At 37.6% G+C, this 20240-nt stretch overlaps 1 protein-coding gene and 1 long non-coding RNA gene across 6 annotated transcripts in view; one reads left to right on the forward strand and one right to left on the reverse strand.

The window, feature by feature from the left end:
- CNKSR2 (connector enhancer of kinase suppressor of Ras 2) overlaps nt 1-20240 on the forward strand; it is a 251661-nt gene that overhangs the window by 198564 nt on the left and 32857 nt on the right. For all 4 annotated transcript variants that reach the window (XM_044377559.3, XM_044377556.3, XM_044377557.3 and 1 more), the window contains 3 exons: nt 5665-5732; nt 11635-11735; nt 14056-14602. In XM_044377559.3, coding sequence (XP_044233494.1) covers nt 5665-5732; nt 11635-11735; nt 14056-14602 — 716 coding nt within the window. The remainder of the gene's footprint in view (nt 1-5664; nt 5733-11634; nt 11736-14055; nt 14603-20240) is intronic.
- Nucleotides 1-20240, reverse strand: part of LOC123000139 (uncharacterized) — a 68592-nt gene that overhangs the window by 20926 nt on the left and 27426 nt on the right. The gene's annotated exons all lie outside the window — the stretch shown is intronic.

The following is a 20240-nucleotide window of genomic DNA, read 5'->3' on the forward strand; positions in this document are numbered from 1 at the left end:
GATTTATAGAAATTGGATTTAAGATTCAGATTTTTCCTTTTGCACAGGTCTTCCACAGGCAATGCATATGACATATATAACTTGCCAACAGTTAGGGAGAGGCAGCATAGCATAGTGATTAAGAGCATAGACTTTGGAACCAGACTGTCCAAATCCCAGCTCTCGCACTTACTAGCTATATGACCTTGGCTGTAGAACTGGACCTCTTTATGCCAGGTATTGATCCCTTTTTAAAAAATGGACGTAATAACTATCTCCACCCAAGGGATTATTGTGAGGAGCAAATGAGCACACATAAAGGGCTTAGAACAATCCCTGTTCAATTGTGCTATTTAAGTGTTTGCTGGCAATATATATTCCTTTTATACAGTTTGGGCTCTTAACCCATTTACCTTTCTTTGTGTGTCTCCAAAAACTTAGTACCCAGGTATTTTTTAAAAGATTAATTTATTTGAGAGAGAGAGAGAGAGCAAGAGCACAGGGCAGGGAGGGGCAGAGAAGAGGGAAAGGGAACGTCTTAGGCAGACTCCACACTCAGTGGGGAGCCCCACCTGGGGCTCCATCTCACCACCCTGAGATCATGACCTGAGCTGAAACCAAGAGTTGGACACTTAACCGACTGAGCCACCCAGGCGCCCCAGTATTCAGATATTTTTAAGCAGAAAATTGTGCAACACTTCAATGTGCTTTTATAAATAATCTTGGTTTTTTGACTCTTGGGAGTAAAGGCGTGGTTTTCCAAAGCAAGGATATGAACACAGGGAAATGTCAAACAAGTGTTGAGAACACTTGATAAAATATTTTATTATTAATAAGGGAACTGAGTCTTTCTTGTACTTCCCATAATCTTCTTTTGATTTATGTTACCATTCTTGAAATTTCACACTAGGCAATTAGAATTTGGAGAGCCTTTTCTCCTTAATTTGTTCTCAAAATGAAAATGTTTATTCACATGTTCATGAGGTGGGGGGGAGGTTGTAATACTCTATTTTGTGTTTTAATAATTTTATAATTCTACTCTTCAAGTTACTCACTACCTGTTTTATCACATGTTGAGCTCATTGTCCTTGGGATGAGTATGAAGGGTTTACATGTTAGTCAGGGTCTTTTTAGGCATAGAAAATGCCTTTTTATGAACTATAAAACCGTTCCTGGTCTCCACTCCCTGCCTTGTATTAGCAATAACTTCAAAAGTGTGTCATGTCACTATTCTTCCCTAATACTCCTATGGATGTATCTGGTTCAGGATCTCATAGAAGAAGCTAAACCAAACCCAGGTGTTTTGTTTTGTTTTTTCTAAGCAATGAGTCAAAGGAAAAAAATGTATCTGATCAAATATGTCATCTCCACATTATACATTTAAGAGTGCTGTTTTATGTGAGCCTTGCTATGGTACGCTATAACCTTCAGAATTACATTGTCCTGAAATGCTGAATCTTTTTAAAAATTTAAGTGTAAAGGACTTTTATTGTTTTTTTTCTTTTTTGATAATCATATTCCCAATGTCTACTTTGAATAGGCAAATTTTTAGAAATTACTTGTTAATAGGAAGGAAAGTCAGTGCTGGAAAGAAACAGAGGATTAGTGGTGGGAGAGATGCCCCCCAACAATTTTGTTCAGTAGCCTGATTGTTACAAAGCAGCAAGATAATGTGGGCATTGGTTCATTCTATATATAATCTTTTAAAGGAATGTACCTAAGTCTTAAAGAGATTTTATATTTATAATATTATAATTATGCTAATTATAATATAAATATAAGCTTGTCTGGTTATTTCTTAATTTCTAAAGCAGTAGCATTTGTATTTTAAAAATACAGTGTGAGTTTTGACAGGCAGGACCTTGTAATTGAAATAAAAAAGTACTTAAATTTAATTTTCTTGTATAAAATCTCTGCGTGTGTGTATACACAGAAACACACACTCATACATATACTCAAATTTACATATACCTATATATACATACATATACATGTACCCAATTGTATGTATATATACATATATACACATACATATATATGTATATATACACGTGGAATATTCAAATCTCACCTATTTTCTGAGCAGCTGTAAGTTTGATTGTGAGGTAATTTGCAAAAACACTTTTGAGGCCCCCACCACCATCCATCTGTTTCCTCCTCAAAAAAGAGCACTGAAACATGAAAAAAGAAATTGCCAGTCTTTGTGAAATCTGTGGGAAGAAAACAAAATATCATGTTTCTCAAGTATTCTGAGACTTATTTACTGAATTCATTTGGTCTATATATTCCTTATAGTGTCAGCACATAGGTCCTTTTAATTGTGAGGATTCACCCATTTCTATTTGGTAATTACTTTTTGTACATTTCTCCCATAGTTCTTACTCATTTTTTCCCTCTTAATACATTATTCTCTGTTAGTTATTGACAACTTCATGGGATTGTTCACTTTAGTCTCAATATCCCCTTACCTATATTGTCTTGTTTTAAAAGCTTAGTGTTATAGTAAGGTGCTGAATGTAGACCTAATATTAAAGCACTTCCCCATCACTAAATTCAGTGCTCGTATCCCTAACCGGCTTTTCTTAAAATAGCTGCCCCCCATTCCTAGCACTTCTGACTTTTCTAATTTTTTACCTAGCTATTTTTGTGTAAATGGCACTGATACTAACTTGACATGTGTTCCACTAAGGTGGAGGCTTTGTGAAGGCACATACTTTGTTTTGTTTCTCTCTGCATCCTTGGTGCTTGGAACAGGACCTAGCAGACATAAGTTCTCGTTAAATATTTCTTGACTCCATTAATGCACATATATCTGCTGTTTATAATGGCTTATAAATACCAAATTTTACTGCAACAACTATATAGGTAAGCCTCTTAGGGCTGCGGCCTTAAGGACAAGTTTATCCAAGGCAGCACCAACAACTGTACGTACTGGCCTGAGTCAGCCACACACTTTCTGAAGAGTTTTTATCATGAACAGAATTTTTCTTCCTAAAAGTAGTCAAAATTTTTCAATTGTTTTGTGACATTTAGCAATTCTGGAACTCAATGAAGACAGGAATTATGTCTTATTCATTTTTGTGCCCCTAAAACATAGTTCATTGTTCAGCATATAGCAGGCACTGAGTAAATTTGTTGAACTGAAAAATCAAGGCAGCCTCTTTTTAGTTCTCTGATTCATCTCATAAAGACTTCATTGTTCTTTAAACTTCTGACAAAATGAAAATTCAGTGATGTTTTTTAAAATAGTCAGTATGAGGTACTGGATTAAAATCTCATAATACATGTTCCTCTAGTGCTCTTACCATCATTTTCACCCACAAAACACCAAGCAAGTCTTTCTCAAGAGTGCTAAAAGTTGTCTTGTAGTACAAATTCAACCCCTTTCTCACTACAAATGACATATAGACTAAATTTCAATTTTGACCCTTTACTGGTGATTAGAGTCATTTTTTAAAGGTTATTCATCATAAAGTTGACTTCTTATCATTTGTAATTTTCTGGAGTGTGTGAGTGTACTCTGTGCTACTGAATTTATTTGATCAGTCGTTATTTTATTCCCTTTCTGTTCCAGTCTCTTCTTCACTTCCCAAAAATACTTGCGGTGATAATTACATCGTAATTATCAAAATAAAGTTGAGCTTTAGGTGACTTATTCTTAAAATTAAAGCTTAATTTTCCACAGTTGTGATTTTGTCAAAGAGAAACACAACTTTCCTCCATTTTCAAGATATTTTAACAGTCTGCTGCACAGTGAATACCACTGGGCATAAAAGCTGAAATACATGACTCACTTCAAAGCACATCGTCTTCCATCTGACACAGGAGATAAACTCTTGGGAGAAAAAAATCTCAAACACAATTTTTTCTTAAAAATGTATCTTGATCAGATTATTCCACAGTTTAATGACATTAACGATACTATTGCTTCCAAACTTAAGGTAGTTTGGAAGGGGGGGTTCTTCCTTAATTTCTGATTTGGGAAAGTATATGGATCATAGCTCAGAATGGACCAATGGGGAATTGTCAGGTTAATTTAAAGATTTTTTGATTCGATAATCTGATGCAGTGAAAACAGCTGGAATAATGAACACAGGGAGAGACCTGGTGGGACAAAAGATGGAGATTGAAACAGTGCAGGCCCCCGCACTGGCAGTAGCAGCACTCCTGAGAGAGGAAAGATTTATTTTTAAGTTACTATTGTTTGTGGAGATAAATTTTCAGGATCTGAAGAGAGGTTAAAATTATGTTTGTTCATTTTGTCTTTAGAAAACCTAATACTCTTGTATTTAGAGACAAATTTCCAAAGTACTCCTGACATGGGTTTCCCCATAGATCATTAAACTTAAATGACCTTCATCAAAACTAATATTTCATAGTAAAATTTATTTTGACAGGCAAAGTCCATAACTTTCTCCCTCGTCAGTATATATTGTATGATATTAAGTATCTGTAAAAGAGCATTTGTTATGAAGACACAACCAGCAGTGATATTTGGAGTGCTTCTAAATTTGGAGCAACAGAATTAATAGGGTTCTGATCATCTTAAAACCCTCTATATTACAGATATTAACAGGTTTGCCTAAGACTTTTCTATCAAAATAGCATCTTTAGTGTGGGAACAATTTGTACTACAGCAAATTAGCTCATTGAAGACTCCATGTGTCAAGAGTAGCCAAGAACACATCTTTTATGTAGAATTATCTCATATATTCTTAAACATCTTAAAATAAATGTTTTTATTAAGTTTTGTAATTTTGGGGCACTGGGGTGGCTCAGTCAGTTAAGCGTCTGACTTTTGATATCAGCTCAGGTCATGATCCCAGGGTCATGAGATGGAGCCCCTTGTCGGGCTCCATGCTGGGCTTGGAGTCTGCTTAAGATTCTCTCTCCCTTGGGGCGCCTGGGTGGCGCAGTCGTTAAGCGTCTGCCTTTGGCTCAGGGCGTGGTAACGGAGTTCTGGGATGGAGCCCCACGTCAGGCTCTTCCGCTGGAAGCCTGCTTCTTCCTCTCCCACTCCCCCTGAGTGTGTTCCCTCTCTCGCTGGCTGTCTCTCTGTCAAATAAATAAATAAAATCTTTAAAAAAAAAAAAGATTCTCTCTCCCTCTCCCTTTGCCCCTCCCCATTCCCTCTCTAAAAATAATAATAATAATGTTTTTTATTTTAATTCCTGTATAGTTAATATACCATCTTATTAGTTTCAGGTATACAATGTATTGATTCAGCAATTCTTTACATTACTCAGTGCTCATTATGATAAGTGCACTCCTTAATCCCCATCACCTATTTCACCCAGCACGCCCCCCCCACCTACCTCCACTCTGGTAACCATCAGATTATTCTCTAGAGTTAAGAGTCTGTTCCTTGATTTGTCTCTCTCTTTTTTCCCCTTCATTCATTTGTTTTGTTTCTTAAATTCTACATATGACTGAAATGATTTGGTATTTGTCTTTCTGTGACTGACTCATTTCACTTAATATACTCCAGCTCTATCCATGTCATTGCAAACAGCAAGATTTCATTCTTTTTTATGACTGAATAATATTCCATTGTGTGTATATATATATATATATATATATATATATATATATATATCACATCTTCTTTATTCTTAAATATTTTTAAGAAGTAAAATATAAGAAATTAAGTTGGAATATTACTGATTTTAATATTTGTTTTTTCAGGTGGCTTAATAGAATCAATATGCTGACTGCAGGATATGCAGAAAGAGAGAGGATTAAGCAAGAACAAGGTAAAGGAATATTTTTTTTACAGTCGTGGGGTTTTTGTTTTGTTTTGCTGTTATCCTATACAGTGATTCAGTACTATCATTTGAATGAACATGCATACATCAGGCTGTGCTAATTTCTCTTCTGGGCACTTTGAATCCAAACCATAGCATCTTATAGGCAAGGTTTAGTAAACTAAACAGATGGGGAATAAACGCTGACATTTTTGGAGCACCTAGTATGTATTTTGTTGCTGTCTCTCTCAGTGTACTTGTAATGGAGGAAAAAAATCTTAGAAAGTCTATAATTGGTCCTAAATACTGACCAAAGTTCAGGTCCTTGTTAGTGCATTGTTTTTTTCTCGTTAGCAGTTTCATAGACACTTAAGTGGACTTTTATGCAAAGAGCTCAGATGGATGACCCCTTCTTCCATAAATTATCTCAATTGGTTATGATCTTCAGTTCTGTTCATCTGTTACTCTATGATCTTGCCTCGGTATTGACCTCAGATTTACAAAAGACTATGTCATTATGCAGAATTAAAATTTTACTGAAAGCTGTGGTCACCATTCCGAAGTTGCTTTACATTTCCAAAAAGTGTTTATTGTACATCCCTTGTAAGCATCAACAGGTTTTGGAAATCTTTTGAGACTTCCTCAAATCAGAGAAATTCCACGGATTGATATATATACAAACATATTTCTAGTTGTGTCTCCAGTGGGCATAGCCTATTTGTTTATGTGGAGATTCTAAATACCTCTGTTTCCTCTCAGAGCAAAACCTCAGCCAAAACTTTTCTAAACATCTAAAAGCTAAAGGTTAGAAAGATCTAAGGAAGATAACTAGATCCCAAAACCAATCTGTCAGCAAGTGTTTAGGGCAGGGGTTGGCGAGCTTTCTGTGAAGAGCCAAGTAGTTAATATTTTAGGCTTTGCATGCCCAAAAGATTTCTGTCTAAACTAGTCAAAGTCGGCCATTCCAGTACAAAAGCAACTGTACACACAGGAAGGATGTGGCTGGCCTCTAATAAAACTTTATTTATGGACACTAAATTTAATTTCATATCATTTTTTACATTTCAAAAAATATTCTTCCTTTGATTTCTTAACCATGTAAAAATGTAAACACCATTCTTGATCCACAGGCCATATAAAAACAGGCAGAGCTCATTCGGCCTGCAGGCCTTAGTTTACCAACCCCTGGTTTAGAACCTTTGAGTGAGGGAATGAGGATGGGTAGAACACCGAAGGGTGAGGAGTTAGGGCAGGAAGATTTCAAAGAAATAGCAAAACGTGGTTCCTGCCTATAGGAATATATCATCTTGCTGAGGATCTCAAAGATACACCATTGAAATTGCTTAAGAAAAATTAAAGAACAACAAAACCAAAAAAAGAAAAACTGAGGAACAACATAAAGTAAATTACTCCTAATGGTTGTACAACATGCAGCTGACTTAAAAAATTTGCTAAGTGGATGCAAAATTAAAAAAAAAAAAACCTGCGAAGGAGGCAGGATTAATGAGGAAATAACATGCTAGAGGAAGTGGTCATGAGCCTGATGTAAAGTCAGCAGCGGAGGAGAAGGGAAGATATTTTATTCAATATGAAGCTTTTCAGTGTAATGCCTTCAACTAGCACTCTGATTAAATTAAGGTGAAATAGGCACCCATCCTGCCTGAAATTGCATTGAATTCTAGTAGAAAGGACACTCTTAATATAATACAGAAAATGAAATGTAAGAAAGTACAAATCAAGTTCTATGGAAATTTGGCTGGAGAGATTGCTTCCAGGAGGGGAATGGGAAAAGGCTTTATGTCGACTCCATTATTCGAACTCTTTCTCCCAGAATGAGTAGTAGAGTTAAGGAAGTAACAAAATAAAGCATTCCTGAGAGTGGAAGCAGCATAGATACTTCCACAAATAACATGGAAGCAATCTCCATCAAGTCAGTGTGCACAGGCATATCCCAGCCAGGACTAGGAAGTCTCAGGCCGGTTATTAAGCCACATTTCTTCATTGTTAAAAGTTTGTTTAAGGAATAAAACTTTCATACTTCAACTTAATTTATAGGCCTAAAATTGTGTTAAGAGTACTAAAAAAAAGATATATCAGCCTTCCTTTTCACATTGTTTTAAAGTCATAAAACAGTTCTTTATAGGTGCATACAGATTTGTTTCTGATTTTTTTTTAAGATGCAAGAATTAAAAGTGAGCATTGTACTGACAGGAAAATGAATCTTTGAAAAAATGTAATTTACATGAATAAGGAATCTTAGATTTTCAGGTTCAACTCCTATATTTTATCACTTTGAGCTTAGCATGGTCTTGATTTTAGTGAGTTTTCTTCATACTTGGTATTATATAGTTGAATTTCATTGTGGATTAAAGAACTGGTAAGTTATATTGCACATGCAGGTTCCAAAAAGTATTCAGTCCATGGATTCATGCTGCCCTGGTCATGTGAGTATATATTTTAGTGCCTTCTGGAGTGGTAGGCATTTATTGATAGAAGCTAATAGTTAATAATTCACCTCTCTCTTGCTAGCACAACGCAACCAGAATCTCTGAAATAATTTGGATTTCCACATAGAGTGTATATTCCTCAGGCACTCCGACATAGATCAGAAACATATGACAGTTCTAACCTTCTGCATAATTAGGTCTCATGGTATAGTCTATATAGAAAACAACTGGACACGTGTGTCTACTCCACGCTTTTGTACAGTTCTTTGACATCTCCCGAGTACCATTCTCAGCACTAACGTTAAACTTCATACAAAATATAGCTCTTTGAGGGTTGGGAATCTTTCACAAACATGCAAAGGAGTAACTGCCAAGCACTTTTTATTTAAGTATCCAGTGCAGCTTGGAAGTGACTCTTGCATTGATTTAAATAAAAGTTTGGTGAATTGCTATCTGTAGCTATGGGAGTGTAAAGGATGTGGGCTTCTCTTTCATTATTTGTTGTTGTACTTAGAGAAAACAGGGTTACACTGAATTATGCCAAGATCACAGTTTGGCTAATTGTCTGCTAATCATTTTTCTGTATTTTTCCACCTTCAAGTCAGACATTCACGACACATTATTTTCTGTCATACATAAGGTCATTCTAAAGCTTTAATCAGATAAAAATAAACGAAATATATTGTATTTTTTGGTAGTTTTAGACGAAAAAGTCATTTTTCAAATTATCCTTTTATATCAACATGAAAAGTAAAGTGAAAATGTTCCTGTTCTATTGACAGCACTGTTTATTCATGATTAGTTCCTTATAAAATTGAATATCACTGCAAGAGACATTAACAGTTCCATTTATTTTGTACTAAATAAAAAGCTAAGAAAAATAAATTAATCTGCTCTTAGAATGCAAACCAAACTGGTTTCAGCCCCTGAGCAAACGGTGTGCCTGTGATTTCCCACACAAACCCCAAGTAAACCATGATTGAATTTTCTGTGTATGTTCCTCTCCGGAACACATCTGTCACTTGTAGTGATAGCTATGGAGAATTGGATAAAATGGCAATCATCTCCTTATCAACATGCTAATAAGGATCACTTGCGGTACTAATTCCTTGAGACCCCCAAGGTATCAGTGCAAAGGTCAAGGAGAAACTCAACACAGGTGCCACAGTTTCATGAAACAGTGGAAAGGGTAAAAACAGAGTGATATTGGTAAACCACTGCTTGGGGGGGGGTGCTGAGTCCCTTCACCTCCAGCAATGACTTCCCTGTAGTATTTCAAGCTCCCACAAAACTATCTAACCCAGATCCCAGAGCTTCAGAATTCACTTATCATCGCTGAAACTTGCTACAAGAAAACAAACAAACAAACAAACAAACCCTAATGTCCAAGAAGATAAACATAAGGCATCTATCTCCTGTGTGATCTGGGTCAGACTATCCGAGCATGCTACCTGCAGATCCACCCAAGAAGATCAGGGGTCCTAATATTTATTGAGTGCTATCAAGGTGTGAAGCACTTGAATATATATTACCTCATTTAGTACCATCCACACACATACACACAACTCTGAAAGGCGATTATCATCAGCCCCGTTTTACAGATGTCAAAACAGACTCAGGTTTAGTAACCATCACAAGAGCACAGAGATGCTAAGTGGTACAGCCAAGAACTGAACGTACATCTACCCAACTATATAGTTCATGCTTTCCCCACCATTGTTTGTTGGGTACATCTCTAGGCAACTGCATCAATTCATATTTGAGGGGAAACTTATTATACTGGCTGTCACCAGCATGGTCCATTGTAAATACCAGACACAAATTTAGATTAACTAGTTTCTGCTTATCTTTTCGTCAAAGGGAATAATTAAAGTAGGAATAGCATTTTCAAAGTTTTTGTATTTTGAGGCCTGAATATAATAATCTCTGTTGCTGAAGAATTGCTGTTCACGATAGCCAGAGTCATAGAGCAGCAGGAGGAGGGGGGCTTACAGCATCATGAATAGGGGCACCTGGGTGGCTCAGTCGCTTTAGTGTCTCCCTTCGCTCAGGTCATGATCCCAGGGTCCTGGGATTGAGTCCTGCATCCGCTCCCTGCTGAGCAGGAAGCCTGCTCCTCCCTCTGCCTCCCGCTCCCCCTGCGTGTGTGCATTCACTCTCTTTCTCTCTCTCTACCAAATAAATAAAAATCTTTAAAATTTTTTTGAAAAAACATCTTGAATATATGTCAAATTAAATTTTCCCACTATGTCATACAAAAGAGTACCTTCAAGGTTTAGGGCAAGGTGATTTCTTAGTTCAAATCCCAGCTCTACTACTTTCTATTCAGCATATATAGTAAGTACTCAGTAAATGTTAGCTATGCTTATTAATAAGCACCACAAGGAAAATGTATATAAATATTACAGTATAGGAATTCCTGGGTGGAGAGGGGTTCCTGCAAAAAGACGTGCCATGATTTTTCACCTAAATCTGCATATCATTTAGGCCTTATGATGGTTCTTTTGTGATTTGGATTTTCATAAGAATAAGGAACATATGTTTTAATATTTTTTCTCTTCTTTTATCATCTGAGATTCATATGGGTAATACTTGTAGGTTTTTCCTTGTAAATCTTGTAAAGAATTAACCTAGAGTTAAGGGTGGTTAAGATATTAGTGGAACAGGTTCTGATTATTGGCCTTTGTGCTGTATTTCACTTACTCAACTGATTTCTCTCTCAGAGTTTTTTTCCTTCCCTCTTGTCTGAGGTCTGCCAAATCTAGCGGCTTACATTTTCTACCCTTTTAAGTAGTTCTGGAAGTTTGGAACTTGCGGCCCACATCAGCAAATTTGCCCTTTTGCATTTGGCAAGAATCAAGATTTGCCATGTGTTTCCAAGTAGAGGTGGGAGTATGGTGTTATAGAGATTCATGTCAGCATGACTCTGGAAACAGCGATTGTTAGATAACCAGTGAATTGAAGCCAGAAAAGAGAATTGAGAACATTATTTTTGGAGCTGTTTATATCTGTAGAGATCTACAGCAGTATATATATATATATATATATATATATATATATTGCTTTTCTTTGAGTGTTCATCTTTAGGGTAAAATGGTACACCTTTCAGGGGCATCGTGTGATATCATTCATTAATTAAAGGTTCAGGATAAATTGGCCTGGAATCTAAAGGACCCTAAACCCGATTTGGCTAATGCAGTGTCTGTTTCTTAACTCCTTAAAATTGTAGCTATGTATATATAATTGCTTGCTTTAAAGGTTGAAATTAGGTGATTGTGCTCTTCCTTCTTCCTCAAAACCCAGCCGAAAATAAAAGCTGGTGGGCCTGGAGTAGGAGGTGCTGGGGAACGGGGTGTAGGAGTGGAATTTAAATTTCCTTGTGTTAGCTGGTAGTGTATGTTCCTGAAAATATGGCTAGAAACATTTAATAGAATGTTATTGTATCTATGTGTGTGAATTTACAGATTACTGGAGTGAGAGTGACAAGGAAGAAGCGGATACTCCATCAACACCCAAACAGGACAGCCCTCCACCCCCCTACGATACATACCCGCGGCCTCCCTCTGTAAGTTGTCAACAGGCATGTTACCATAATTTGGCATCAGATTCTTTGACCAGGAATACCCCTTCGTTCATTAAAAACAATTATGTAGTGAATTGCATGTCGGACCTCAGGATTCCTAAGAGGAAGGAAAATAGGGAATAGGGAATCTAAAAGCTATAAGGGGGAAAAATTTAAGTATGCAAAGATTGTTTAATGAGGAGAAATAGTCACCACAGTTTCCAGGCATAATAAATATCTGCCCAGGTCTATTTTTAGAGTAGCCTTCACAGAAATGTCATCAACAAAAAAAATTTTCTTAGAAAAAGATATATAAATGGACCTTATATATTCCTACACTAATAAAGTTCATTCCTGTGTCCTTAAGAAACAATTCATAAAAATTAATATTATATCTATATTGAACACATGTTTTGACATACAGCTTTTTAGACAGTCACGGGGTCTGGCTTAGTGTATGTGTTTATATGGTACTCCAGGCTTCTTAAACCTGTATAAATTATTCTGTGTATAGACTATACTTTAATCTTTTAATGGGCTAAACAACTGTCCTGGTTTTCTCGGGACTATCCCACTTTATGCCCATTTCCCATCAGAATTATTAAGAGCATCTCAGTAGTGTCCCAGTTTTGACAATATATTACATGGTTATGGCATCATAAGAGTCAATTCTGCCTATCTTGGGACTGAGTCTTCCACATAGGAAATGGAAGCTTTATTTAAGTGACAACAGCAGCCAACCTAATTACACCTCCATATTACTCTAGAGGATTTTAAATAAGAAAAGCACTACACAAGATGTTGATATAATTTGAGGCCACTTCTCAGTCTTGGCTGTGCATAAGAATCACCTCTGGAACATTTTAGAAATGCAGATGCAGACATTAAATCAGAATATCTGGGACTACAAATAGCTCACTGGACTAGACTATGGACCTTTTGCAAACAGGGACCCTGTTAGATTGATCTACACATACCCAAGGCCTAGCCCAGCACTGGCACTTATTTATTAAGTGCTTAATAAATATTTCTGAAATAAACAAATGGGCACTTTTGGCCAATAACTAAAAGGGGAAGCCACATTTTTAATAACAACGTTTGATGACAATGTCTATTACCTAAGAATTGTTCCTATATGTATGCACATTTCTTTAATGAACACAGCAGTTTAGTGAGTGCAACAGAATTCAAGGATGAGGGATAGAAATGAAATCATGAAGTCAGTGACAAGGTATAGTTTATTTCATGTTTTCTCTCTTTCCCTAAAACATCAGGGCCTGAATAATTCCTTTAAAATATTTCTAAAAGAAGAAGAAAGGGAAGCTGCAGCTTCAGAGAACAGCTCTTTAATAATAGCAGCTTGGGGATTTTAAGAAGGAAACTATTTATATGTTATTAACATGTGGGAAGATAAACTGCCCCCAGAAGATGCCACTTAACTTCTCCTCCTCTAGCCAGAGGGGCAGTATGTGCTTTCGCCTCAGCCAGGCTTGTCCTGACCACAGCCCCAGCCCCGTTTGCCAGATCACATTTGATAAATCTGGCTCCTGCCAGAAAGGAGCCCGGGCAGATCTGTTAGGCACAGGAGCTAGAGTAAGCCTTTTCCCCAGCAGGGGCGCCTGCAAGTCCTTTAAGGCACTCACTTGATGCCAGTCCTTTTTCTTTGTTGTGCTTTTTGCTATGTTATATATTCCCCAACTTGAAATTCTGGGAATAAAAGTATCCCATTTGTCAAGGCAAATGCTAATCCTCATCAGGGTATAATCTCATCCTGTCTATATTTTTCACTCTCTACAAAGCACCACAAATTGACCAGACCCTAAGAAAGCTTTTCCTTGGGGCCCATAGGAGCAGACACTCAGTTGTGAGGAAGAGGAGGAGTTCTGTCTGATTATAGGCATCTTGTTTTAACATCCAAAGCCTCTTTCCTTGCCCTCACCCCCAAACTCCATAAAATCCGGAAATATGAATTTGACAACAATTGTTCATGGTTTCAAATGCATCGAGATTTTTAAAACTTCAGATTTTTGTTGTTGCTGAATATTTCTTATGTAAGCATTCAGATTTTCTTAGGCTTCATTGTAAAATTTTGCATGTTAATATGTTAGATTTTTCATGAGCATCTGGTAGAGCTGCATTTAAACACTCCACATCTCAGTCCCTTGAAAGATCAGCCAGAGCCTAACTTTGAGATGTCTGTGAACTTGACTAGTAGTCATTAACTTGACTGGTAAATGTTAGCTGGTGGAAATCTAATGTGTGCTTTGCTGACAGATGTGGTCCATTATTTCTGTGGAGACTGATCAGAGGCTCTTTTCCACAGATGAGCTGTGCCAGTCCTTATGTGGAAGCCAAACACAGCCGGCTCTCTTCCACAGAGACCTCTCAGTCACAGTCCTCCCATGAGGAGTTTCGCCAGGAAGTAACCGGGAGCAGTGCAGTGTCCCCCATTCGCAAGACAGCCAGTCAGCGCCGCTCCTGGCAGGATTTAATCGAGACGCCCCTGACAAGCTCTGGATTACACTATCTTCAGACTCTGCCCCTGGAGGATTCTGTCTTCTCTGACTCCGCGGCCATCTCCCCAGAGCACAGGCGGCAGTCCACTCTTCCGACTCAGAAGTGCCACCTACAGGATCACTATGGGCCGTACCCCTTGGCCGAGAGCGAGAGGATGCAAGTGTTAAATGGAAATGGGGGCAAGCCTCGAAGTTTTACTCTGCCTCGAGATAGCGGGTTCAACCACTGCTGTCTGAACGCGCCGGTTAGTGCCTGTGACCCGCAGGATGACGTGCAGCCCACAGAGGTGGAGGAAGAGGAGGAGGAGGAGGAGGAGGAAGGGGAGGCAGCAGGGGAAAACATAGGAGACAAAAGTAAGTATGTTGGAGATGCTTAGCCTGTGTACACAGAGTCCTAACCTTTTCAAACTTCTTATTTTAAGAAAATAGAATTTTGTTTCCCTTTTTTCTTAAAATAATGGTCGTGCAGCACAGAAAGTTAGGTACCCCTTGGTGTTTTACTTTCAGAACTTGAGTAACATGGGGGACAAAGATGGATAACGAAACCTATATCCCAGAACACCCAAAGCTTAGAGCAAATGGTTTTCCCCAGTTACCCATTTGCCTTTTAAGGTTAATGATAGCCATTTCTTTTCCTTCCTCCTCTTATCCACTTTCTTGTCCCTTGCATGCATCATCCCTTTGGTCCACAGTCATTGCCCCCTGAGTTTGGGTTAAGAAACTAAATGCTTTAAGCAGGGCGTTAGCAGAACCTTGGTTGAATATGTAAGTGAACACAAACACACACACACCCACCCCCACACACACATTCATATACATATACAACTTCCCTTTCCATCATTAAAAGATTTAAAGGAAAAATTCAGAGGAGTTTTTCCAAGAAGAAATTTAAAATAGCACTTCTGTCAACTCCAAATAGTTGAAATAACTAGTTTTCCAAAAGCATTTATTTACTTTCTTGGTATGTATGTTGACTGTAAAACTCAATTTATGTGAATCAACTCTTAAGAGAGACAAAGTCAATTAAGTAATCCTCTGCTTGTTGGCATTAAGAATATGTTTACTAATTATCAAGTTCTTTATCCAACATGACTTACCAAGCATCTGCTTATAATCAATGTTCTACACCAGTCCAGAAACCCAGCCTATTTTAAGGGAAAGGCTAGAACTCAGTTATTTTACTTAGAAAGAAAATCTAGGTTTGGCTATAAGTCCTGAATGTAAAATTACCCCCCCCCAGGAAAATAGTGTTAAAGTAGTGGTAAAAAACTGTTTGCATGTCTGTATTCAAAATGAAGTTTGGGCCAGTTAGTGCAGATGTCCCAAGCCAATGTTGATGAAACCACAGTTGCTGGTTTGGTCCCACTAAGGCATTAGATTTCTCTTTTTAAAGGATACAAGCAGACTCTATCCATCAGCCCATTTTGTGAGTATACAAGACTTTGACTATGGGATATATTACTGTAAGCTCTTCATCATAACTGGAAAAACCACTCAGAGCTTACAAAGGACCAGTAGGTCAGGAGCCTCATACCCGTGTTAAGCTTGGCTTATTTAAAATGAGGGTCACTTTGGAGATGATTAACAAAAAAACACAGTAGACTTCCTTTTATGGTACGGATCTTCATTGCATTATTTAATGGGAATTAAATTATATCTTCTACCATCAAAATATGAGTCACTTGTGATAAAATTCATACGTTAAAGCAGTTTCCATGTGAAATGTATTTTAGCCATAATCTCCATGAAGAGCATTACAAAAGTTATACTATTGGTGCAGGAAAAGGGAATTACCATCTATTACCTGCAAAGGCCTCCCAGCATTCACATTTATCAGAGATTATGGAAGAGTCTGGTAGAAGAAATATCTAGGAGCCATGTTAGGCCTCTGTAGGACTTCTGGCAAGCATAATAATACATTTTTACTGTTATGATGTTTTACCAAAATTAGTACATTGTTTTCTAAAATTTAAAGATGAGTTAGAAACTTCGTTTCAACTGTCACCCAGGTGCTGCACAACTGCTATAACTATGTGAGGTTTGTTCAGTATTGTACAAACATATCGGGGAAAATACTTTATCTTTGCCATTTTAAAATAAATTGTGTCGACATTTGCACAGCCCTAGAGAATTCTGGGACTAGAGAATTCTGTTCAGAAAACATCTCCTCATGGCCGCAGGTAGAAGTCACTGATGCTATCTTTTTCGCTTAAGCCAATTACTTCCCAGTTCCTCCTGGCCATGTATGAGGGAGTACTGGAAAGGAGAAGGCGCATCCTCGGGCCTGAAAGGAAAACCCGAGCCCACAGAGCATCTGTAGTTAGATAGCTTTCGAGTTTGTTCTTCCAGTGTCTCTTTTTTGCTGTTTTGTTGATTGGATATATTTTTACCATATAGATGCACTCCTAAATTGGTGGGTTTTTCCTTCAGGTTCCCAAATGAGTTGAGTGGGCAGTTATTCGGTATTTTCCATCTCTTTCAGGGGCTCTTTTTTTTTTGTGGAACAATTGGGATAAGGCCGAACAACCCTAGGAAGTGTGTCCATAAATCCAGTATTGTACATTTTGTCTTTATGGTTCAATATCATGGGGCAGTTGATGCTATTTCAGTCGGATCTGCTTCACTAGAGGTGGCCATACACTGTCTTTCAGGGCCCCATTTCTTTCTGGGCATTTTCCCCCAAATCTTGCCACTTGATGTGTCGGTGTTCTTCAGACCATTCTCAGCAGAGCAGTGCATTTTAACAGAATGTATGTGTGCCTTCCTAACGACGGATTTTCTGCATTACTGTTTTTAACATTTAGGACGTGCAATTTGAACACTTCATTTGAGAACCATCAGCTTTAAAATCAGTGTTTTCTAAAGAATTTTTAAGGTCTAATGAAGGGGTTTCGTGTTCACGACTGCCGCAGGTTGGCCATTAGGAGCAAGTATTCCAGGCTTCTTATTCACGTTGAGCTGCTGGGTGCTCTATCCACAGAGCCAGAATTATAGGCATGAAAGAACCTGAGGGCCATGCCACCAGTCCCAGACTGACGGCGTGCCCTCCCCACACGGAGCAGGCACTCACTCTGCTGCCCATAGCTTGGCAGGTACCTATGCTTGTTACAACCGAAGTGCAGCAGTGGGGTGTTACTAACTGTCCTGCTCGAGGCCAGCATTCGCTTTGACCTACTAAAGGGAATTTGCACGAATCCAGTACAGACCTGCAGCGGAAATAAGTTTAATGTCTCTAGCTCCAAATATTTTCTCTCAGTTTACCAAGAAATTAAAAATAGGAAGCGTCAGGCAAGTGGGCGGGAGCAGTGGAAGAAAATGTGAAAATATAGCCTATGTCCTGCTTTACGTATGAAGAATTATGTCATCAACCAAACTCCTCTTTTATCATTTATATTTACCTTAACATTATATAATACAATATATATTATATGATGTTTACAAGTTTACAAAGCAATCTAAAAAGCAAGATGTACCTCAATTGGTGACTTAGATTGATTTTTTTCCCAATTTCCCTGCTTATGAGGTGTAAATTTAGCCTCCTTTAGAACAGTCGTCAATCTGTTCTCTCATGGTGGGACTGCGTTTTCTCTTATTTTGAAATTCAATTATTGAACTGAATCATACTATGATTTTTCACAGGCTGAACTCATTTTGGTGTAAAATGGATGGTATTAAAGTACACAGATGAGACCTGTCTTGTTTTCCTTGGACTGAAAAGTCAGCTTGCTTATTAATTATCCCGACCTACTTCACTGGCATTTGGGAGAAGACAAGTAATTTCCTATTATCCCAATTAGCAGTTTTGAAGCTTACTGAGATGTGGGCCTTATAATACCTCAGTTAAATTAAATTATAAATTATGTCAGCCTATGCAACTTCCAAGGAATATAAATCATAAAATTGTGGACAAAATATAAAAATATACTTCATTCAGAAATCCTCTGCCACAACATTAAAGTACTGTTTCGGTTAATGCAGCTTGAAGTCTACTTGGAATGACCCTTTTCTTTGCCATACTAGACAGTTTAGATGAGGTTTTCAAAAGGTTTATCCTTTTAATCCTGCTGATTTCCCTCTTGACAGTTATAAGAGTAGTCTTTACTAGCCATACATTCTTGGTCCTTCCATGTACTCAGTGAGGTTATAATGTGCTCTTTTTCATTGTCTTAGGGATAACCTACCAGTATTCTCACTTAATTTACACATTTATTAGCTTGGTCTTAGCAATCTAAAGCAAAACCTATGTTTTTTTTTTTTTCAGAGGAGGGAGGGTGGATAAAATCTGTCACCTTGTAGCTACAATACACATCAGGTTATCTGGCCAAGATATTTACCGATGCTTTCAAAATGAGATTTTCTGAGAAACGTATTTTAAAGTAATTTTTTTAATCTAACCTCCTCTGCACAACATTGGTAGGTTAAGAGCTGTGTAAGATATGCAGCTCAATGGCCTAATATCTTAAATTATCCAGGCAGAGAGGATAGATGATGCTACCAATATAGTGCAGAAGAAGGTAGATTAATCCTCTTCAATCATTTTAAGGGTCCTAGAGTAATTTCCTAAGGAGTCTCTAAAAGCCATGGATGTTATTTTTAAGAACATCGAGGTACAAAGTATGTGGGCATGGGGAAGATATTCCCAGAATATGAAATTGTGTAAAAGGAAAAAAGGAGCAAGTTGAAAATGAAAGTGTTGCAGCACGTTTTACTGTTTTATTGATTGTTGAGATCAATTATGCACAAACACAAAGAATTTAGAAGGGCGTAATCGTCAATAATATCTTCAATTATAGTTCAGGTCTAAAGGAAACAGATGGAAAAGCTATATGAGCAACGTGAATAAAAAGACATGCGTTCAAGTCAGAGAAAAAAGAGCAGAGAACCTTAAATACGGCACTTTTGTGAAGTTTAAGGGCGTTATTCTTGGCTGGTTATGTAACAAGTATATATAAAGAACACAGAAAAATCTAGAAAGTAGTAAACAAATGTTCTCCTAATACCATATTTTCTGATTTTGAAGATGAGATATAAAATCGAATCTATCTAAAATGCTGATACTGGTTATAGTTTGGATTTGTAATCACACCTCCCTCAGTTTTTGACTTAAATAATGAGGAAAAATTATTATCGGGAAATTCAGAGATGGAGTTGTTCTGGAGTGAATTTTATGGCTCTGCAGCGTCAGGCCTCTCTGTTAACTTTTCTGTAATGCCAACAGCTCTAGGCATCACTTCTTATAAGACAGCATCTGGAGAGCCAAAGACCAACACCCAAGGTGCCCTACCTTTTGTCCTGTTTGTAAGATCAAGGCAAACTTTTCATAGATCCTTCCAGCTGACTTAGTTCCCTATTGCATTGGCCAGGGTTGCATCATATGCCCAAAGAACAAGGGAAATGGAATAACTATAAGTAGTTGAGACTAACCTTGATTTGTTTTTAAGATCATAAAGAAACAAATGTACCACCACTTGTCATTACTATCCACATGAGCCTCTCCACTGTTATGTGTGCTATATCCGCGAATATATTTGTTCAAGCAGTGTGACACTCCTTTAATATATAATATGTGTGTGTGTGTGTGTGTGTGTGTGTGTGTATGCAAACATATGCCCCAGGTCACATCACATCATTTAAGTCTTGGCACTAATGAAATGTTCCACATCTAAAAGGGGATAAATATTATGTAAACCTGAAAATACAGCAACTTAGATATAATTATTGTTGACTTTTGAAATGAATAAGCATATTTTCCTGTAAACACTAAGTGATCGGAACTTAGAATACAGTGTCTGAAGATATTCCTCAGTTTAAATCCTTGCTTGGGCACTCTACCACTTGCAAGTGGTATGATGGATCAAGTTAGTTAACGTTTCTGGACCTCCGTGTCTTCATTGTTACATCATGTGGTAGCAGTACCTGAGGTTATATAAGGATCAAATGAGGCAACACCAGAAAGCACTTAGTTTCCATATCTGACACACTGTAAGTCTTC

Source organism: Ursus arctos, chromosome X (genome assembly GCF_023065955.2).
Source record: "Ursus arctos isolate Adak ecotype North America chromosome X, UrsArc2.0, whole genome shotgun sequence".
Lineage (NCBI taxonomy): Eukaryota > Metazoa > Chordata > Mammalia > Carnivora > Ursidae > Ursus > Ursus arctos.